Here is an 18,993-nt window from a genome sequence, read left to right as displayed (position 1 = left end):
CTCGCCCCCATTCAGATCCCGTGTGGCAACAGAGCTATGCATATTGTCCTTATCCGCAGTTCTCTCAAACACAATACTTATAGTCGACTTTTCGCAGAAAATTGATACTATACCTATCGGAGAGCGGACAAGGGGGGGCATGGGGGAGGGTTCTACCCGTTCGACCAGCGAGCGGGCAAGTCACTAAGGATGAGGGGGGTTTATGTATGACAAACTGTAATCGTCTAGCCGCTTTCTCGTTCTCTTTACTCTTCGTCACTGGGGTTGACCACGCGCAGCTTGGACAGGCGGTTGTGGTTCTGGAGACCCAGAGCGTTCATCGACGAGCGACGAACGTGCTTGGACGAAAGGTCCTTCGACTCGCCCTGCGAAACGACGCGGTTGCCACCGGCAAGGGTGCGGACGGCAGGGGAGCCACCGGAAACGGAGCGCATAGTCGGAGCCGACACACGCTTGGCAGCAGTGGAAAGCGAAGCCTGCTTGGACATCATGGGCGACGAGTTGAAGTCGAGAGGAGGAATGCTGGGAGCGGTTGAGGCCTCAGACGACTGGGACATGACAGGAGAGACGGGGACGGCGTGCGAGTCGTCAAAGGGAGACTGGTGGGCGTGCGAGCGGAGGGTGGCAGTGGGGCTGATGGAACGGAAGGCGGGCTTCTCGGTCAGAGACTTCTCAAGCATGTTCCAGTCGGCCGCGTCTGCACCAGCGGCGGCAAGAGTGCTCTTAGGCTCCTCGATCGTGGGAGACATCAGAAGCACCTGGCCGTCACCCTTGGGGCTGCCGACGCGAGGGCTCGAGTCAATGTCGATGAGCTGGCCGGTAGGGGCGCTCTCGAGATCGTCGGCGTAGCTGTAAGTCGAGGCAATCGGCATTGGGAAGGGAACCGAGCCGACGACGTGCTCGCCCTCAGAGCTGAAGCTGTTGCGGTTGGGAAGCGAGGCGCGAGGCGTCTTGCGACGCTGGGGCAGGTCGGTGTAGGTGGCCTCACGGCGCTCCTCGTCGATACGGCCAAGTCCAAAGTCGACTTCCTCCCAGTTACCCTTCTCATTGAGCTGGTCAGGGTTGATAGGGGACATCTCCCGCTCCGTAATGGTTCCGTCGTCACCAATGCCGTGAGGGCGGCCAGAGCGGGCCGAGTTGCGGCGGAAGAGACCAGTGACCTTCGACTTGACGTTGGAGAGGAAGCCCTCGTCCTTGTCATTGTAGTTGCCGAAGGGGTAAACATCCCGAGAAGCAACAGGGCGTGAGAAGTCGCCGTTGTCCTCCTGGGCCTCGAACGAGAAGTGGTTCGCGTGACGGCGCTTGCGGGCGTTGCGAATGTAGCGGCGGGAGAAGTAGACCACAAGAGGGATGATGATCGCGAGCAGGATGACGGTGGGGACGACAGCCGCAGTAACAGTCTTCTTGTTGCTGCTCTTGTGCGAGGCGACGGGCTGCAGCATCTCCTTGGACCACGAAGACTCCCACTTCCAGTTGTTGACAGACGAGTCGCGCATGTCGAGGAAGTTGCTACTGGTCACGGGAGTGCCCTGGGGACCGAGGCCGAAGGCGGTGACCATGACACCCTGCGGAGTCATGACCGACGAGTGGTACGAAACCGCATTGCTAGGGGCTGCCTGGATGGCGGACGGCTGCGACCACTGCCAGCTCTTCGTGTCGAGCACGGCCAGCATGGTCGAGGGAGCGTAAGTCATGCCGTTGGTGTTGGCCTCGGAACCACCGTAGAGGACGAGGTAGGGCTGCTTGGGGTGGGCAACAAGCGAAGCACCGACGCGGCCAACGGGGATGGAACCCGAAACCTTCTGCGAGGTCCAGCCTCCCGAAGCAGTCCAAACACCGATGGTGTCGAGGGTGACGAAGGATCCGTCGGCAGCGCGACCGCCAGCGAGGTAGACGGTGCTGTTGGCTTGAGCGAGGGCAAAGTCCGAGACAGCGAGCGACGAGCCAGTGAGGCCCGAGGGGAGCTTCTGGCTCGAGACGGGGGCCGAGGACGACATGGGGACCTTGAGGACATCCGAGGCAGTGTAGGCGGCGGTGGAAGACGAGCACACAGTGTTATCAACAATGCCACCGACAACGACAACCTCGCCCTGGGCCGAGCCGTCGTCGACGCTGAAGGCACCAGTGCCACGGCGGCGGATGAAGCTCGAGGGAGAGGCTGAGGTCCAAGCCGAAGCGCCAAGAGAAAGGGAGTGGGTGGTGGCGTCGTTGCCGCAGGACGAAGTGACACCGCCCGTCACGACAAGGTTGGAACCGTCACGCGACAGGGCCATCGACGCAAACGCATGGGCGGGGAGGCCGGTGTTGGGTCCCAAGTTCCAGGACGGCGATGACGAGTTGAGCTGTGGGTTAGTTGTTGGCTCATGACACTCAGAACCCTTCAACTTACAGGGAGGACGAGCACATCATTGGTGATCTGAGTGCCAGTTCCCGCGACCTCGCCGCCGACGACGTAGATCGAGTTCTGGGAGGGGACGAACACAGCCTGGTGGCCCCAGCGTCCAGCAGCCGTGGCCTGCACGGAGGGAAGGGAGGAGAGGAGGAGGAAGAGCATGGTGGCGAGGAGGTAGAGGTGAACAGGGAGAGAGGGTAGAGAGAGTATCCTCGTCAAGAGGTGGGGGGTGCAAGTGTCTTTGGGGCCTCGGGGAGCTCTGTTGAGGATGAGGTGGGTGCTGACCAGCAGCTGGTGGAGAGGATGGAGAAGGGTGAGGTGAGTGAGAGTGAGTGAGTGAAGAAGAGTGAAGTGAGTTTGGTGCGGGTGTGGGTAGTGTGGGTGGTGGGAGAGGGGTGGGTGGGTGGTGTCGTCGCCGCCGCCGTTGCCAGCTGTCTCTGTTCCCAATGTCCAGCCCTCGCTCCTCCCACGCCTTGTTGGCTCTGTCTAAGGGCAGTTCATAAGCCAACTGTTGGCGTGTTTTGCCTCTTCTGGGCCTAGTCTGTAGTACCTGGAGCAATGTATGTCCTGTTGGATGAGACATGTCAGTGGGGATCGTACAGTGCAACTTCAGGGTTCGTTGCAGGAAAGAAATCAGACGCCACAGAGATGGCTGGAAGGACAATACCAGGCGACGGAAGTATTTCATTATTTCTCTCGTATTACTCTTTATTAATCCCAACCATCTACTCACGTGACCTTGCACCCCTCCCCACGTGGCTTTCGCTCACTTCGTTTTGGAGTCGCAAAAGTTGCACGCCGCCGATTGCGGCCAGCCAGACGACACACAACGACGACGAACAACGACTGCTCGACGCAACAACAACCTTCTTGCGTTTGAACAACACAAACTTGTCCAAAAGAGTTCTGTTCACCAGTCTCATTCTAGCGACCCGATCCTTGCATCAGTCGATACACACCAAAAGCCGCGTCCTTCAACAGTCGCAGTCCAAAACAGCTCGCACCAGTCGACACTCCTCGCCCCCTTCCCCACTACTTCCCAAACCCCAAACATGTCGTCCCCAGTAAAGATTGAGGCCGACGCGCCCGTTAAGACCGACCTTGAGGCTACCAAGATTGAGGTCGACGCTCCCGAGGTTAAGCCCGAAGTTGCCGAAGTCAAGCCCGCCGTCGAGGCCAAGCCCGAGACTGAGGCTTCGCCAGAGTCGGCTGTCAAGGCCGCCAAGCAGGGTGAGGATCACTCGTGTGGCAAGAGACGATCGGAATGCTGACACCGCTTCTAGTCAACTTCTACTTCTCCGACTCGAACCTCCCCACGGACAAGTTCTTCTTCTCCTTGACGGCCTGCAACAAGGAGGGATGGGTCCCCATCAAGACCATCCTTACCTTCAAGCGCATGCGGGAGTTCAAGGACCTCGGTGTTGAGGGTGTCGCCCAGGCTCTTCGTGAGGCTGCCGAGGCTGAGGGTTCGGACCCCCTTACCGCCGTTAGCGAGGACGGCCAGAATGTCCGCCGTGCCCGCCACTTTGAGCCCAACACCACCCAGTGGGGCCGTTCGGTCTACGTTGTGAGTACCGCGCGCTACAATCTTTACTGGGCTCGCTGACACCTTTATAGAAGGGCTTCGGCGAGGGCGAGTCCGAGAACAACACGCAGGAGAAGATCGAGGAGTGGTTTGCCCAGTTTGGCAAGATCAACGCTGTCCGCAAGCGCCGCGAAGACATTCCCGACAAGGGAGAGAAGGGCTCGGGTCGTGGCAGGGGAGCCTTCAAGGTTCGTTTACACTGCGGGGTGGTTGGATCTGTGCGCTGGTGGCTGACTTTTGCGTCCAGGGCTCTGTCTTCGCCGAGTTCGCCTACGAGGCGGACATGAACAAGTTCCTCGAGCTTGAGCTTGTTCCCAAGTTCACGGCTGACGGCCCCGACATGCTCAAGATGAGCAAGGACGCGTACGTCACCATGAAGGCCAAGGAGAAGGGCATTCCCTCGTCGGAGATCCAGCGTGGTAAGGGCGGCCAGCCCAAGAAGTTCAACGCTTTCCGTGAGCTTGAGAAGATCAAGAACGGCAAGCCTGCTCAGTTTGCCAACATCCCCGACACGATGGAGGTTGTCGGCGAGCGTGTTACCGGCTCGTCGCGCGGCAACGACAGGAACGACAAGAAGCGTCCCCGTGAGGATGGCGAGGAGAGGGCGGCCAAGAAGGAGAGAATCGAGGTGCCCCTCACCATCGAGTACGGAGGTGTTACCCTCGAGTGCGACCCCAAGACGGGTGCCGTCCTCGACCCTTCGAAGCTCGCCTTCACCGACGGCGCTGCTATCAAGTTCTCGGCTCCTGGTGACGGCGGTGACTGGAAGGTTCTCAAGAACGCCGTTATCGAGGCTGCCATCGCATCGCCTTTCATGGCGTTCCCCCCTGGCACCAAGGGCGGCACCGTTGCCAAGTCGGACTCGACTCTCATCTCGGACGAGGAGCTTGCCAAGCTCAACGACGCCAAGCTTGACTTTGGCGGCGAGCCTGTTACCTTCGCCCGCATGTCCGAGGACGAGCAGCGCGCGTTCTGGCTCTCGAGAGCCAACTACCAGGGCACCGTTGCCCTTCGCAAGCGCAACGAGGCCGGTGACGGCAAGGAGCGCCGCGGCGGTGGCTTCCACCGCGGTGGCGGTGGCGGTGGCCGCGGTCGTGGAGGTCGTGGTGGCCGTGGCGGCTTCCAGCGCGGTGGCGGACGCGGTGGTGGCCACCGTGGTGGTCGCGGCGGCCACCGCGGCGGTAGGGATAACAACGGCGGCAGCCGCAACAACGACTCTGGTATTCCCCCCACTGTCGGCTCTGTCAGCAACTAGGGCGTCAACAAAGAGCTAGCTTGATCTTCACCGCTTTCCATCCCATTTTGCCATTTGTCTTTCCGCACCTCAACCCAATCCCCAACAAACATCCACCACCCCCACCAACCCACCACCCACCACGGCTAGAGAGCCACACCATATGCTATTTGCTTGCCGGGCTCAACTCTCGCCGCCGCGCACGCATTGTTTTTCGTAAGGGTCGTCCATCTATACATTGCGATGACTGTGATGTGATGAGAGTACTGTATGTGTCGGGGAGCGGGCACGTACAACGTGGTGTGGCCGCGAGGGTGCAACGAGGCAAGGTGCTGCGTGGCTGCTCGAGCGTGGCGGTGGCCGTGACACACGCGCGCGCAATGGGCACGGATCGCCACTCTGTCACCCAACACCACCGCCGCCGCCGTCGTCATTGTCGCGCACTGCAACCAACAACGACAACCCATCCTTTGTGCTTTGCACTCACCTCGTCTCAGACGCTATTGTTCTCTGTACTCTATCCCAAGCAGCCAGTCTGCACAATGCCAGCTGATCCACGCACGCCCCCCTTTTCGCTATCGCCGCCACCATCACCGCCCAAGCCGTCATTCCTCCGCCGCCTCTTTTGCTCAGGCGACCCCGAGGAGCCAGACTACTCGGCGTACTACGCGCGGCCTCCCAGTCCCGCCCCCTCGGCACGGAGCACGAGCAGCAGCGCGCCCGACGCCGGCCCGTCCCGCATCCACCCCGCGTGGGCTTACTACGGAATCCAAGCTCCCCCGCAAGCGATGGACCACCGGCCCCTGCCGCCGGGCGACAGCCTGCCCAAGGGGCTCCCGGGCCGCGGCCCCAAGCCCTCGCCCTCGTACGCGCTCCACCGCACGCCGCCGACCGAGCCAGACCCGTACATCATGAACGCGCGCCCCGAGCCCCGCCCACTCAACTACCACAAGCTGTCGGCCACGGAGCGCAAGTACATCGACTGGGACCGCGCCCATCAGAAGAAGAGGATAGAGTTTGAGCAGGATCAGGAGCGCAAGCGCGCCAAGCAGGCCAAGAAGGTCGCTGCGGAGCAGGCGAAGGCCGCGAAGAAGCGCGACGCGGCGGCGCGCGCAAAGGCGGTGAAGGAGGATGCGGAGCGTGTGAGGAACTACGAGTGAGTGGGAGCCGCGTAGACTGCACACATGTTGTCGCTGACTCGCCTCAGAAAGTTCCTAGCGTACGAGCACTGGGCCAAGCGCCACGGCTTCCTCCCGCCCGACGGCGAGACGAAGGAGAAGAAGGCCAAGCCGCCCCCCAAGCCAGAGTACGAGCGCTACCCGTTCATGCTGCAGCCTGTCATGAACGAGTTTGGCGTGTTCCGGCCCCACGACGCGCTGCCAGGCGGGCCGGGGTACGGCGAGCAGTGGCCGGGCATGAGCCGCACGATGCACATGGTGGGTGGGCCGCGGCCGCCAGGCAGCGGCGCGGTCGTGGAAGGGACGGGGCGCTGACGACACTCGCAGGCCCTCACCGAGATGGACCACGAGGACCAGCTCCGCCTCGCGATGTCGGGGCATCTCTGGACCGTGTAGGCTTGCGGCATGCAGTCAATATGTCAACATGTCAATGTCACAACATTCATTATTGTCTTCAGACGGTACAGGCGGGGGTGGCGCGTTCTTCCCATGACACCTCGTGTCAGAAGTGCACGGCGCCAGCACCAAGCGGCATCATTGCCGTCAGCATTGCGCTCGTGCTGTCCCGCCGCGACTTGGTGCGGACCACTGGGGCGGGCGACGCGCCGCGCGGCGGGTGGTGGACGTGCGCCTCTGGCGGCGGGGTCGGGGGCGGGGGGAACTCGTCGTCGCAGATGAGGAGGGGTTTGGAGGCGGACGGGTCTTCCGCTGGGGGCGTGGCGTGAGTTTGTGCAACGACGGCGGCGACAGCTGGGCAGTGGCAACGCGCTTCTCCGAGCGCTTCGAGCAAGCAACCCTACTCCCCCGCGCGCCTCGCCCGCTCGAACAAACTCACTATAGCTAGGCAGCTCGGGGTCGCTCCCGACCTCTGGATGCGCGCGGTTCACACCGTCGTGCCCGTAGATACTCACGCGCCGCCCCGCGGCGCGCATGGGCGGCGTGTCGCCGTGCTGCGCCTGTTCGGCGGCGTCGGGCGGGACGAGCCGCTCGCAGACCAGCGCGGCCGTGCTGCCAAAGGTCGGGAACGGGGTGGCGGCGTAGACTGGGAGCAGGGTGGGGTTCTTCTTTGCTTGTCGCGCCTCGCGGGTGACGCGGTACTGGTGTCGTGCTAGGCGGACTGTGAGGGAGCGTCAGCGAGCGAGCGAGCGGAGGGGGAGAACAGGCGGAGATGGTGGAGGTGGTCCAAGGTAATATTGCAAAGCCAGCCCACGCCAACTCACAGACCCAAAAGATGAGCACGAAGAAGAGGAGGAAGAGGATACCGATGAAGCTGTGGTCAGCGCCGTCGCCGCCGCCACAACGACTCACTACACCATCATGCTGCGATCGCTGGACGTGCGGACATGCTCCACTGGCATAAAGCATCACGCCAACAATTTGGTATTTGTACATCCAGTCGGTGTGTGTGTGACTCGGTCCAAAGCAAGATCGGGTACGTCATGTGCTCATCATGAGCTAGTTGCGCCTTCACGTGCCACACCACACCACATATCGGTGACATTCGCCACCTGGTGGAGGAAGGCGGGAGGAGCATCGCGCATCTCCGCCCGCCTGCCTGCTGCCCGGCCGTGTCGGGCGTCAGGCGCGATTTGTCATGCCGGAATGGCGGTGGTGCGCGACGAGCACTGGCGCATGCGGTGGAAGGACAAGCAGGCAGGCACTTGCTCTGGCTAGCTAGCTCGTGCGTCGTCGTGAGGGAGTGCTGTTGCGGAATGTGACTCTGAGTGGACGTGCTCCGCGGCTCCGGGTCGCCGGGGCTACAGCACCAAGATGTGCGGCTCCTCCGATTGTGGTCTGTCAGTGGCGCTCGAGTCAGTCAGTCAGTCACCATTGCATCGTCGGCAGCGCTACACCATGACTGCCATGCACCCCCGCTCATGCATGCTAGTTCGAAGCTCTACCCTCTACATGCGCGCAGATGAACTGCACCGCAGGGACGACATACACGTCCCACCCGGCGTCCTCCTCTCCCTGAGGCGTCAGTCGCGCGCGCTCACCCCCGTCCCCCGCGCAGCACTCACCTCAATCTCGACGTCGAAGCAGTGTCCCCCCGCGGCATCGTAAACCTCGCCAACGGGCACACCGAGCCCGCGCAGCGCAGCCGCCATATCCCTGCTCTGGGAGACGGGCACGACGACGTCCGCGTCGCCATGGAGGAAGAACGTCGCGGGGTACTCTGGGCCCAAGGGGCGCTTGGCGGCGCTCGCGTCGACCAAGGCACGCTGGTACGCCTCGTCCGTGAGCATATCCCGGCGCACGAGCGTGTCGACGAGCCGGCCTTCGCTGCCGAGCACGGCGTTCATGTCCCCCCTGAGCCGGTGGGCGGCCGTCACTTCGAAGGCCGGCATGCCCCAGCATCGCCGCAGCTCAGCCAGCGGAAGCACGGGCTCCATCTCCCATTCCCAAGGACAGATAGTGACGGCGTTCGCGGGGTCCCGGTCGCGGATGGCCGCCTCGATCTCTTCGCGGCTAAACGCCCCGCTCGTGGCCTTGCGCCCGCTGGCGACGTGGAACGAGGGGTCGGTCGCGTCGACGAGGCCGTAGAGGTTCAGGATGGCCCTGGGGCGCGGCGAGAGCTCGTGGCCTGCCAGACAGGCCAGCGCGCCGCCCGCCGAGTCGCCGCCTACGGCGTATATGTCGACGCTCGTCCCGGGGACTATCGAGCCGAGGTTTGCACGGCACCACCCAAACGCGTCCTTCACGTCGGTGAGGATGTCGCCGAAGGACGCTTGTGGGAGGAAGCGATACGCGGCCGAGACGACAGTGTACCCGCGCCCATGGAACGCGGGGACCACCCACGCGTTAGGGGTGGCGTGCTTCCCTCCACTGGGCGGTCAGCAAGACGACGAGGCGCAAGACAAGCGCCGACGACACGCACATGAATCCGCCGCCGTGGAGCCAGAGGAGCCACGGCCCGCTCGGCTTCGCGGCCGGGAAGATGCGTAGTGGGATATCTACGCCATGCGCCGTCTTGTATACCCTGTCGAGGTGCGGTTCTGCGCACGTGGGGAGCGGCTTGGGCATTGTGTTGCTGTTGTTGTTGGGGAAGTTGAGGTGTGGATCGCGCGTCTTATAAGTCACTGCCGCCGGAGCAATTCCGGCGCATCTGCGGGGCCCGCGACGACAGGGCACCAACGACGCGACTGGCCAGCTACTCCACTAGGTTCTCATCTCGGGCGCCGACGATAATACACGACACATGCATCCTGCAGACTGAGAGGAGAGAGAGAGAAGGAGAGACATTCGGCACTGCTTGACCCTGTCACAGCGCTGCGCGCCGTAACCTTACAGTGCCACCACGGGCCCCGCCCAACGCCACCATGCCGCACAATACTCCGCTCGGCACTCCGGTCCGCTCCCCCGTCGCTACCGCCGCCGCTTGAACACTCGATACACCGGATACACGATCACTCTATGTGGTTGCTTGTTGCAGTTGCTTAAACCGACGCCCGCGCTCATGGCTTGTCAATGTCGGTCTCGTAGATGAACTGGGCGAGGTAGCGCAGGCCGGCGTTGACCTCGTCGCCGGTGGGGCGGATCAGAGACGCTGGGAGCATGAAGCCGTACTGCGGCGTCAGCTACAGTCCATCCGGAATTTGAGCTGCCACTTACAGTGCCCGTGTCTCTCAGCTCGGCAGAGTACGACCAGCGCGTGTCGCCCTCACCGTAGACGTAGTCGATCGCCTCACCAGTCGATCTGCACGTCAGTACAGCGCTCGCGCCGCCAGCACCCACCTAAAGGTCAAGTCGCACGCCTGACCGGTCTGGTAACCCTCGCCGTTCTGAGCCTGGCGCATGGCCTTGGCGACACCCAGGCCCGCCTCCATGAGGTTCTCGGCGTCGGCGGGGAAGTCGGCGCATGAGTACGCGTAAGGGAACATGACTGATGTCAGCGGCGCTCCAGCCAGTCCACTTACACAGCTGGCCGTACGAGTGCAGGTCGACAAAGGCGCGCACCTTGTGGTCGCGGGGCGGCGTGTCGGTCAGCGTGCCGTTGATAAGGTAGTACGCCATGGCTTTGGTCTCGAGACCTTCGAATGCCGCACGGCCGGCGTACGAGTCGGAACAGGCCGTGCGCCCCGCCTTGAACTTGTAGCCCCAGTTGGAGTTGAGGTCGAGACCTGGCGTCAGCGCCACCCACACGCCCTATCACGCACCCTTGCAGAAGAGGCCGCCAACATCCTGCCTGTTCTTGCGCCACATGCGGCTGTGGGCGTGCGAGTACTCGAATCCATCGGGGTTGAGCACGGGAACCACAGTGAAGGTGAAGTGGCGGAGGAGAGCAGCGGCATGCGAGTTCGGATCGGCGGTAGCATCAAGGACAAGCGAGTGCAGGAAGTATACCGCAGCCGAGGGCGCGACCCACTGAGGCGCGGTTAGTCGGGTATCCAGGTGGGCAGGGGGGGCAGGGCGCATGCGGCTTATCGCAATCTGACTGATCGCTGCCCACGTTCGTGCCCTCGCCAAACACTCACCTCGCGCGCGTGCTGCCCAGCCTGGATGACAAACTCGAGCTCCTCGTGCTCGGGCTCGCCGTCGCTCGTCTTGAGGTGCGCACGCCAGGCGCGGATCGGGCGGCCCTCGGCCGTAGTGCCAATGTCAAACTCCTCAACAACGTCGGGGAAGCCCGCCTTGAGCGCATCGCCAAACGCATAAACCGCCTCGACCTTGTGGTACGCGTCGTGGAACGGCGTGTCGATCGACGACACGTTCCAGCCGCCCTCGGGCTCGTCGTCGACCACATCGCGCAGTGTCATGTCCACGAGCGCCTGCACGTCGGGCACATACGTCGTAAAGCTTGGCAGCACGGTGCGGATGCCTGCGAACTTTGGCGGTACGCGGATGTCGATGGACGCCGCCGACATGTGCCAGATGTCCATGTTGATGCTCTGCCGGGGGTCAGCACTTGTGGGCTCGTATCGCGGCAAGCCGGCAACCCACCTCGAGCAGTGCCAAGATCTCATCCTTGGCCGTCTCGCCCAGCCCGCGCCAGTCGACACGCCATACCTCGTGCCCATCATACCGCTCATGGATGGACAACAGGCCAGCGAGTTCTGACGGGGTCAGTGTCGAGTCGTGTGAGCCGTGGGCCGAGTGGCCAGAGTGCGGTTCTGGGCGGAGGAGCTGAGGGATAGAGTTGAAGGCAGCCTGGGCGTGGAGCGAGTTTGGCCCCGGTCCGGCGATGGGGGATGCCGTTGCCGGGAGCGCCCAGGCGAGGGCGAAAGTGAGGAGGGGTAATGACCTCTGCAGCATGGCGTTGAGAGGAGAGAGGGGTGGGGGGAGTCGAGTGGGAGATAGAAAGAGTGTGATGGCGGAAGAGGCGAGTTGCCAAGGCCAAAAGGGCACTATGGCGGCTTAGACGGAATGAACGTTGATGGCGGCGGCGGCGGTCAACGAGCGGGATCAAATTCACTGCGCCATTCGGCCATTCCGGATCTCTCAATCTTTGATCGTGTGACCTTCCACCGGCAAGGGCGGCAGGCGGCAGCCAGCGGCGACGAGGGCGAGTTTACCGCACATGGGCGACAGCGCGCGACGCGCGACTTCTAATCACATGCATGCGGGTCCATGGTCCACCTCGTGATGCAAACAGTCTCGACCCCAAAAGACTCTGAAGAAAGAGTCGGCCCTTTTAATTTCTACTTGTTCAATGCACTACCCGCTTGGCCTAGTAGCGGGGCCTCTCCTCGTCAAAGTAGTTGCCGCCGCGGTATCCACCATTGCCGCTCCCACCATGGTCGCCACGGCCACCACGAGTGGACGGACCACCGCCACGCGAGTAGCCACCACGTCCCCCACCATAGTCGTCGCCGCGATCATTGTTGCCGTTGCTGCGCTGATAGTTGCTGTAGTTGCGCTGGTAACCCTCGTTGTCGTTGCCAGGACCACCACCTCCCCCACCGTAGTCGTCACGCTGGTTGTAATTGTTGTAGCCACCGCGGCCACCATCACCCTGGTAGCCTCCACGGCTGCTGTTGCCCTTGTATCCGCCACGGCCACCGCGGCCGCCACGGCTGTTAGTCTCGCTGCGCCGGCTCTGCCAGTCGTCGTCGCCTTGCTGCTGGTACTTGTCGACTCCGTACTCGTTGTACGCCTTGTACGTGGGCTTGGAGTTGTACCCCTTGTCATATGGCTCGCTGTACGTCCGATCCTGGTCCTGCTGCTTCTGGTATGGGCGGTCGTAGGGCTTGTTGTTGTGGTAAGTCTTGCGCTCGTACGGCACCTTGCCCGAGTCGTTCTTGCTGTAGGACTTGTCATACTGCGACTTGTAGTTGGTGCGTCGGTAGTCGTCGTCATTGTCGTAACGGCGGCGGCCATCGGCCTCACCATCGCGGTTGTTTCGGTCGTTGCCAACATACGGGCGAGACAGGTCGCTCTGCTTGACAGGGGTCTCCTTGAGGGTAGCGGCCTTGTCCGCAGGCGCCGCCGCGGCGTCATCCTGGATAATGAGCTTCTCGAGCTCGCCAATCTGCGCCTTCAAAAACTGCAGCTGCTTGATAACCCAGTGGTTGGGTGGTGCGCCCAGAACCTTCGCCCCAGTGCCTGTGGCGCTCCCAGGTCTGGCCGAGGCCGGCTGCTTGTCGACTACCGCGACAGCAGCCTCCTTGGCGGGGGTAGCAGTCTGGACAGTCAGAGCCGACGACTCGCCATTCTTCGCAAAGTCAGAGTTCCTGGACATCAGCACCTAGGCCATGATCAGACCCACGATCTCGCCTCGGGACGTGAGTCTCCGGCCTTGTCGGAAGAGTAAGTGCGGGGAAGAGGCCAAGGAAGGCTGCCGCGCGGCTGGATCTGCGGGGGGAGGGGCTCCTCCACCTGGCTGTCGCTGCTTGATGAAACGCGACGATTAATGGTACGAGGACGAGCAAAGCTGCCCACGCGAGAAGCCAGGTCATTCTCCTTGTCGCGAGCGTAACGATAGTCGTCACGATCGTCGCGAGTGTTGTTGAACGGACGGCGCTCGGGCTGCTCAGTGGCCGAGCGGTTCGCATCAAAGCGCGACACACGGCCCGTAGGCTCAGTCCTGGGGGGCGAGTAGCGACGCTGACGTGGGGGCGAACTCGAGCGAGGGCGAGACGGGTAGGGCTCGTGCTGGGTGCGCTGCTCGGCACGCTTTCTCGCGGCAATGGCAAAAGGCGTCTCCAGCTCGCGGACGTTGCGCTCGGGCTCACCGTCAGGCTGGTTGTGGCCGTTGAGTGAGTTGTCACCACGGTGCTGATCGCCATTCGGCGTGCTTTGGTTCGTGTGCTCCACCGCAGCGGGCACAATCGACGCTGCAGCCGAAGTCGACACGGCCGGCGCACTCTCAGTGACCTTGACCGGGGTCTTAGTCTTGGTGGGCTCCTTGTTGGTCTCCTTGGTGGGCTCAGCCGACGCACTCGCGGCGCTGGCGCTGTTGGCCGCGCGGTCACGCTTGGCCTGCATGGCCTGTCTAAGCCTCTCCTTGAGGATGGCTTGCTTGTCAAGCTCGGTTGGAGTGGTCACAACTTCACCCTCCTCGGGTTCCTCTTGCTGGTCCGTAGGCGGAGTGGGGCGCACAGTGGCCGTGGGGCTGGGTGGACGCGACGCGTCCTTCTTTTGGAGGAAGAGCTCGGCGGCGCGGCGGGGGTCGTCGGCCGAACGGGCAGAGAGTTGCTGAGCACGGCTACGCTCGACCTGTTCCTTGAAAAGACGGAGTTTGTCACTCGAGGCGTCCAAAGGAGGTGCGGGGCCAGCAGTGGTGGTGCTGGACGAGGAAGACGCCGCGAGCTGGGGAAGAGTGGGAGTGGGTGTGGTTGCTGGTGGTGGTGCTGCTGTAGTCACCTGCATGGGTGTAGGAGTGGAAGGCAAGTTGTGAAGGGGTGTCGCTGTTGCTGCAAAAGTAGAGTGAGAAGACGAGTAGAGGAGGGAAGAAGAGGAAGAAGAGGATGGTGGGAGTGGGTGACTCGAGTTGTGTGGAGTGAATCGAGCGGCCAAAGGAAGAGGAGGGGCGCCGGCGGCGGCGGCAGTGGGAGTGTGTTGGGTCAAGGACGGGTGCGACAACGCCGACACCGACGGCGGCGCTCCGTACGGCAACTGGCCCATCGCCTCGAGTCGCCGCTCATCCTCGAGCGCCTGCATAACGTCGGCTTCCACACGCTGCACCTTGGCCGCCCAGTCCTCTTCCTCCCAGCGGTTTTTGCGGCCAGAGTAGTTACCACCACTGCCGCCCCCACTGCCGCCGTATCCTCCATTGCGTCCCCCACTTTCACGGCCGTACGGATCGGGTCGGCCATAGTTGGGGCGAGAGTACTCGCGTCTGTCGTCATAGTCACCGCCGCCGCGGCCACCGCCATCGGCATACCCGTTGCCGCCGCGCCCTGGCCCACCGCCACCGTAGGCCCGGTTGTTGCCGCTGCCGGCGCCATTGCCGTAGTCGTACCTTCCTCCACCGCCGCTGCCCTCATAGTCTAGCCCGCCATTGCCGTAGCCGTTACCGCTGCCAGAGTAGTCGAGTCTCTCTCTCAGCTTTGGCGGCGTGTTGTATTCCACCTTATGCTGCTGCTGCTTGTAGTAGCCGTCGCCGCCGCCGCCGCTGTTGCCCCCATTGCTGTAATCTTTGTTGTAGTTCTTGTTGTAGCCTCCCTGCTTCTGTTTCTTCTTGAGGTGGTAGTCGGGGTCATAGGCATTGCCCTTGTATCTTCCTGAGGGGTCGAAAGACATGGTAGGCGAGCTGAATGAGGAGGAGTCGACAAGGTTGAAGAGTGCGAGATGGGCGAGGGACCTGTGCGAAGACCAGGACAAGGGAAGGTGCAAGGGAGATGGAATGTGATCTGGTCCTGCGTCTGGGCACTAGGCGAGACGCGGAGAAGCTGTGGCTCTTACAAGCGAGATCCAATCGACATCCTTGGGGGGTCTTTGAGCAGACTCGGGCCGTGAGATCGCACTTGCGGCCGAGGAAGTCGAGAAGCGCAAACTGTGGGGCGCCGGGGTGATCAAGGTTGAACGACGCGCACAAAGTCGGTGGCGGCAGTGTTACGGGCTCCAGGCGCCGTGTCTAGTGTTCTTTCAATGTGCCGAGGTCGCTGCGTCGCTGTCGTCGGCGTCGTTATCGGCGTCGCGCTGCTCGCTGTCGCCTTAGTCTGTGTCGATGTCGGAATTTCAACGTTCGACGCGTCGGATCTCGACGGTTCATCACATTTGGACGTTTCATGTTCGGCAGGAATGGCGACCACCGTGGGAAATTAGTGCCACGAGGCCTCCTCCTCTGGCAACTAAGACAACTCGACCACCACCACCAACAATCAACTTTAGTTGCATCCTTTCTCTCTCCTCCATCCAGAACCATGCCAGTCATCAAGTACGACGATCGCGGACGCGAGTCGCGCTCACCATCGCTGCCTCATGAAGATCGCTCAAAGCGCACGCCCTCGCCAAGCGCCAACGCGGGACCATCAAAGAAGCCGCGCCTGACCACCACCGACATCCAGAAGATGCAGGTGAGTGGGCCGTAAACCGCACACCGCCGCCAGGCTAGTAGGACTGACATTTGCCAGCTCGAGCGTCTCCTCGCCAACCCCGAGAAGGAGATCAAGATCCCCGATGGCCCGCAGGAGCGCCAGATGCGCGCGCCGCGCGACATGATGAAGAATGTGACTGGCTCGAGTTCGGGCGCAGGCTCGGGCGAGTTCCACGTGTACAAGCAGAGCCGGCGGCGCGAGTACGAGCGCATCAAGATCATGGAGGAGAAGGCGCGGGCAGTGAGTCGTGTCTGCTTGTGAAGACGGGGGCGGTGCTAATGCTGTATTAGCTCGAAGAACAGGCCAACTTCCGCGAGCGCCAGGCTGCGCGCGACGCCGTCACGGACGCCAAGACGTCCAAGAACCGCGCACGGCGGCAGAAGCGCAAGGCCGGGCGCAAGGGCGAGGGCGGCGGTGGTGGTGGTGAGGGTGGAGCGGGGCCAGCAGCCGACAGCCACTCCAAGCTTGCGGGCGGCGGCGGCGCGGCGGTGGTGTTCAAGCGGCCTGGCGAGGAGGCGAGCGACGACGAGGAGGACGAGGGCGAAGTCGGCCCCGTGCCTACTGCGGCGGAGCCCGAGGTGCCCGTTGCGCCGGCCGTGCCTGTTGTCGCGGCTGTCGAGGTGGCCATCACGCTGCACGACGACGACTAGATGTATTTTATGGGACTTCTACGCTGATGCTTTCGAAACTGATCCGTTCTCACCCCACATTATTGTCTGAACAACTCCGCCTAGCGTCCTTTCTCGCCCGCGCCAGGTGCCGAAAGCGTGCGATACGATGCTACATGCTGCATATGACAGGTCTAACGGATACAAGATGTCGCCTACTCTCCTCACTAGCCTTCCGCCCCTACACCTTGGGCTGAGCAGTCACCTCAGGATGCTCGCGTTCATAAGTGGAGTTTGCGTCGCCCTCCGGGTCCTCTGCGTCGGCGGTATCCATCCCGCGCGCCTCGCGCTTCTCGCGCTCCTTCTCGAGCTCCTGCCGCTCGAGCTCCATCAGCTCACGGGAGTACTTGCTCCGTGCGCGGATGGCGGGGCCGTAGAAGAAGGCGACGAAGGGCACGAGGGAGAGCACGGTTCCAATCGCAGCCATCATCACGATCGCCCAGCGCACCGTCATGCGGTCGAACATTGTCGTCGAGGCCAGTGCCAGCGCACCGGAGATCATGTTCCGCAGGAACGACTGGCCGGCCACGGCTGACGAGGCGAACTTGCCGTAGCATTCACTGAGGTAGGTGAAAGAGCAGATGTAGATCGTGAGAACTGATGCTGAGAGGCGTGTTAGCACGGTAGGGAGGGGGGAGAAGGCGCCCAAGGAGGCTGGGTGGAAGGTGGCGCTGCCACCCGCCGACGCCCACACTCACCCAGCACGACAACCATGCCGATACACGGCCCGATCCAGTGCACATTCTTGACGGCGGTAAAGCCGGTAATGTAGCACCCGATGGCGAAGAAGATGCCCGCCGCCATGGGTGCGTACAGGCGGGCCTCAACGCCCCGCTTCGGCGCCTTGGCCTTGTATATCCGCTCCTGGACAAAGTTGAGGGCGAAGCCGAGCATGGCGCCGATAACGATACTGAGGTACGTGAGGCCGACCTGGCCTGGGGTCCTAAAGACATGGACGTGCTTGTAGATGTACGGCAGGCCGACAATCTGCGTGTAGAACACGCCCCACTGGATGTCAGCTTTCGTCATGCTTGGGTGTACTCACGCCCAGCCCGATCCAGATGGAGAAGAAGAGCACAACGGGCTCGGTGATGAGGAAGAGCAGCGGGCGAGAAAGCGACCCCTTCATCTGGGTCACGAACGACGTCTTGGCCTCCTCCCCTCGCGCCATGTATCGGCCCCCATCGGCGTCCCCGCGCTCCTTGCGCAGCCGCTTGGCCTTGCGCGCGAGGATGATGGGCGCGCGGGTCTCGCGCATGACGAGCACGACGATCGGGAAGAAGACGCCCAGCATGATGACCATGAGCCACCACACCCAGCGCCACTGCAGATGCCGGTTACCCTCCACGAAGCCCATGCAGAGGGCGCCCGCGCCGCCGCCGCACACGGCGCAGAAGCCGAACACGGCCATCGGGAGGCCGCGCCGCGCCGGGATGAAGATGTCCGAGATGGTGCCGCCGACCAGCGTGGCGCCGACACTGCCGGCACACCCGCGGATGAAGCACGAGACGAGGATGGTGGCTGTGTTGTGGGCGCTGGGCGTTAGTACTTGGCAGGCCAGGCCACTTACAGTGCCATCTGGATGTGGAAGATCCAGAAAATGAACACGGCCCCGATATACGTCCACCGCCTGCCGAGCTCCTCGCTCAGCGGCGCGAGGAACAGGGGCGCGATGGCAAAGCCCCAAGTGTAGAGCGCGACGCCGGCGCTCACTTCCAGCTGGGAACAGTGCAGCTCGGCGCACATGGACGGCGCGGAGATGGGGAACACGGAGATGGTGTATGCTGTCATGAAGGTGTACCAACTCGCCACGAGCGTGATGGCCGTCTTGCGCGCCGTGGTGAAGTAGAACGGGTTCTCAGTCGACCCGGGGGGAAAGTCGACCCATATCACTGGGCTGCCGTCCTCCAGCCGGCCCCTGCTGCACCCGTCTGGGATGGGCGCCGACGCTGCCTTGGTGCGCGGCGACGCTGAGCCGGGCGCCGTCGGTGTCGAGGGGGTCATTGTTGTGTCTAGGGACGCTGCGGACGTTTTGGCCATTGTGCAGGCGAGCGTGGGCTTGTGGGGTGGCTTCGTTCTCACTGTTGTGGATGGATATCCCCTTTAAAGCGGCGGGTTTGGGTCATGCCACGGGATAATGTGTGCAAGGACGAAGTGTCGTGTAGATCCCCCCCAAGGCCCCTACGATATGCAGACGCAAGCACGCATGCACGACGCGAATAGCTACAACTGGACACTTTGCGCGGCCTCCACCGCGCAGCTGAATCATCGATGCAGCAAAACACTCGTCGGCGCTCCCGAACAAGCACACTAGCTGGTGGAGGCGGCCCCGTGGAGGTCACTGATCATGTGGGTTATCGTCAGGGCGAGTGGGCAGCAGCGCCAGCCAGCGGCAGAGTCTCGGCAGCTCGGCATCGCGGAGTGACTAGTCACTGGCTGCATATCATCACAGGCACG

General features: G+C 62.7%; 8 protein-coding genes across 8 annotated transcripts; 3 read left to right on the top strand and 5 right to left on the bottom strand.

Annotated features, from left to right (window-relative positions):
* Nucleotides 1-19: 19 nt before the first annotated feature.
* On the bottom strand, nucleotides 20-2,717 carry LOC62_05G007669 (uncharacterized protein). Its single transcript, XM_062774190.1, has 2 exons — nucleotides 2,390-2,717; nucleotides 20-2,342 (listed from the first exon to the last, which is right to left on the bottom strand). Exons 1-2 carry the CDS (start codon nucleotides 2,552-2,554, stop codon nucleotides 246-248), a joined length of 2,262 nt encoding a protein of 753 aa, XP_062630174.1. The 5' UTR covers nucleotides 2,555-2,717; the 3' UTR covers nucleotides 20-245.
* A 508-nt stretch (nucleotides 2,718-3,225) lies between these two features.
* Nucleotides 3,226-5,490, top strand: sla1 (La). The gene is made up of 4 exons (XM_062774189.1): nucleotides 3,226-3,622; nucleotides 3,676-3,959; nucleotides 4,010-4,165; nucleotides 4,225-5,490. The coding sequence occupies exons 1-4, from the start codon at nucleotides 3,445-3,447 to the stop codon at nucleotides 5,230-5,232; spliced, it is 1,626 nt and encodes a 541-aa protein (XP_062630173.1). The 5' UTR covers nucleotides 3,226-3,444; the 3' UTR covers nucleotides 5,233-5,490.
* Nucleotides 5,491-5,753: 263 nt separating this feature from the next.
* LOC62_05G007667 (uncharacterized protein) lies at nucleotides 5,754-6,785 on the top strand (the record flags this gene model as incomplete). The annotated part of the gene is made up of 3 exons (XM_062774188.1): nucleotides 5,754-6,367; nucleotides 6,419-6,647; nucleotides 6,717-6,785. 3 exons carry the CDS (start codon nucleotides 5,754-5,756, stop codon nucleotides 6,783-6,785), a joined length of 912 nt encoding a protein of 303 aa, XP_062630172.1.
* A 106-nt stretch (nucleotides 6,786-6,891) lies between these two features.
* On the bottom strand, nucleotides 6,892-7,777 carry LOC62_05G007666 (uncharacterized protein; the record flags this gene model as incomplete). Its single annotated transcript, XM_062774187.1, has 4 exons — nucleotides 7,698-7,777; nucleotides 7,610-7,659; nucleotides 7,225-7,506; nucleotides 6,892-7,097 (listed from the first exon to the last, which is right to left on the bottom strand). The coding sequence occupies exons 1-4, from the start codon at nucleotides 7,745-7,747 to the stop codon at nucleotides 6,892-6,894; spliced, it is 588 nt and encodes a 195-aa protein (XP_062630171.1). The 5' UTR covers nucleotides 7,748-7,777.
* Nucleotides 7,778-8,248: 471 nt separating this feature from the next.
* On the bottom strand, nucleotides 8,249-9,436 carry SPAC1039.03 (AB hydrolase superfamily protein). Its single transcript, XM_062774186.1, has 3 exons — nucleotides 9,268-9,436; nucleotides 8,411-9,215; nucleotides 8,249-8,360 (listed from the first exon to the last, which is right to left on the bottom strand). The coding sequence occupies exons 1-3, from the start codon at nucleotides 9,411-9,413 to the stop codon at nucleotides 8,274-8,276; spliced, it is 1,038 nt and encodes a 345-aa protein (XP_062630170.1). The 5' UTR covers nucleotides 9,414-9,436; the 3' UTR covers nucleotides 8,249-8,273.
* A 139-nt stretch (nucleotides 9,437-9,575) lies between these two features.
* Nucleotides 9,576-11,722, bottom strand: ECM14 (Putative metallocarboxypeptidase ECM14). Its single transcript, XM_062774185.1, has 7 exons — nucleotides 11,331-11,722; nucleotides 10,865-11,278; nucleotides 10,547-10,754; nucleotides 10,307-10,510; nucleotides 10,125-10,272; nucleotides 10,002-10,086; nucleotides 9,576-9,955 (listed from the first exon to the last, which is right to left on the bottom strand). Exons 1-7 carry the CDS (start codon nucleotides 11,640-11,642, stop codon nucleotides 9,845-9,847), a joined length of 1,482 nt encoding a protein of 493 aa, XP_062630169.1. The 5' UTR covers nucleotides 11,643-11,722; the 3' UTR covers nucleotides 9,576-9,844.
* A 3,955-nt stretch (nucleotides 11,723-15,677) lies between these two features.
* On the top strand, nucleotides 15,678-16,530 carry prkrip1 (PRKR-interacting protein 1). The gene is made up of 3 exons (XM_062774184.1): nucleotides 15,678-15,847; nucleotides 15,881-16,108; nucleotides 16,159-16,530. Exons 1-3 carry the CDS (start codon nucleotides 15,695-15,697, stop codon nucleotides 16,516-16,518), a joined length of 741 nt encoding a protein of 246 aa, XP_062630168.1. The 5' UTR covers nucleotides 15,678-15,694; the 3' UTR covers nucleotides 16,519-16,530.
* Nucleotides 16,531-16,647: 117 nt separating this feature from the next.
* On the bottom strand, nucleotides 16,648-18,630 carry mrr1_1 (Citrinin biosynthesis cluster MFS transporter mrr1). The gene is made up of 4 exons (XM_062774183.1): nucleotides 18,107-18,630; nucleotides 17,582-18,071; nucleotides 17,235-17,544; nucleotides 16,648-17,139 (listed from the first exon to the last, which is right to left on the bottom strand). The coding sequence occupies exons 1-4, from the start codon at nucleotides 18,574-18,576 to the stop codon at nucleotides 16,718-16,720; spliced, it is 1,692 nt and encodes a 563-aa protein (XP_062630167.1). The 5' UTR covers nucleotides 18,577-18,630; the 3' UTR covers nucleotides 16,648-16,717.
* Nucleotides 18,631-18,993: the final 363 nt, after the last annotated feature.

This window comes from Vanrija pseudolonga, chromosome 5 (assembly GCF_020906515.1).
Source record: "Vanrija pseudolonga chromosome 5, complete sequence".
In the NCBI taxonomy this organism is placed as follows: Eukaryota; Fungi; Basidiomycota; class Tremellomycetes; order Trichosporonales; family Trichosporonaceae; genus Vanrija; species Vanrija pseudolonga.
The sequence above is the reverse complement of the archived record's forward strand: the minus strand, read 5'-3'. Positions and strand labels throughout refer to the sequence as shown.

Coding starts and splice junctions, on each gene's coding strand:
- LOC62_05G007669 (XM_062774190.1), bottom strand. CDS start 2,554: ATGCTCTTCCTCCTCCTCTCCTCCCTTCCCTCCGTGCAGGCCACGGCT. Junction 2,343..2,389: donor ATGATGTGCTCGTCCTCCCT/GTAAGTTGAAGG, acceptor ACTAACCCACAG/CTCAACTCGTCATCGCCGTC.
- sla1 (XM_062774189.1), top strand. CDS start 3,445: ATGTCGTCCCCAGTAAAGATTGAGGCCGACGCGCCCGTTAAGACCGAC. Junction 3,623..3,675: donor TGTCAAGGCCGCCAAGCAGG/GTGAGGATCACT, acceptor CACCGCTTCTAG/TCAACTTCTACTTCTCCGAC. Junction 3,960..4,009: donor GGGGCCGTTCGGTCTACGTT/GTGAGTACCGCG, acceptor ACACCTTTATAG/AAGGGCTTCGGCGAGGGCGA.
- SPAC1039.03 (XM_062774186.1), bottom strand. CDS start 9,413: ATGCCCAAGCCGCTCCCCACGTGCGCAGAACCGCACCTCGACAGGGTA. Junction 9,216..9,267: donor CTCCACGGCGGCGGATTCAT/GTGCGTGTCGTC, acceptor CTGACCGCCCAG/TGGAGGGAAGCACGCCACCC. Junction 8,361..8,410: donor GCTTCGACGTCGAGATTGAG/GTGAGTGCTGCG, acceptor CTGACGCCTCAG/GGAGAGGAGGACGCCGGGTG.
- ECM14 (XM_062774185.1), bottom strand. CDS start 11,642: ATGCTGCAGAGGTCATTACCCCTCCTCACTTTCGCCCTCGCCTGGGCG. Junction 10,755..10,864: donor CTGGGCAGCACGCGCGCGAG/GTGAGTGTTTGG, acceptor ACCGCGCCTCAG/TGGGTCGCGCCCTCGGCTGC. Junction 10,273..10,306: donor GCACTCGTACGGCCAGCTGT/GTAAGTGGACTG, acceptor CGCTGACATCAG/TCATGTTCCCTTACGCGTAC.
- prkrip1 (XM_062774184.1), top strand. CDS start 15,695: ATGCCAGTCATCAAGTACGACGATCGCGGACGCGAGTCGCGCTCACCA. Junction 15,848..15,880: donor CCGACATCCAGAAGATGCAG/GTGAGTGGGCCG, acceptor CACCGCCGCCAG/GCTAGTAGGACTGACATTTG. Junction 16,109..16,158: donor TGGAGGAGAAGGCGCGGGCA/GTGAGTCGTGTC, acceptor ATGCTGTATTAG/CTCGAAGAACAGGCCAACTT.
- mrr1_1 (XM_062774183.1), bottom strand. CDS start 18,576: ATGGCCAAAACGTCCGCAGCGTCCCTAGACACAACAATGACCCCCTCG. Junction 18,072..18,106: donor TTCCACATCCAGATGGCACT/GTAAGTGGCCTG, acceptor ACTAACGCCCAG/CGCCCACAACACAGCCACCA. Junction 17,545..17,581: donor CCATCTGGATCGGGCTGGGC/GTGAGTACACCC, acceptor GCTGACATCCAG/TGGGGCGTGTTCTACACGCA.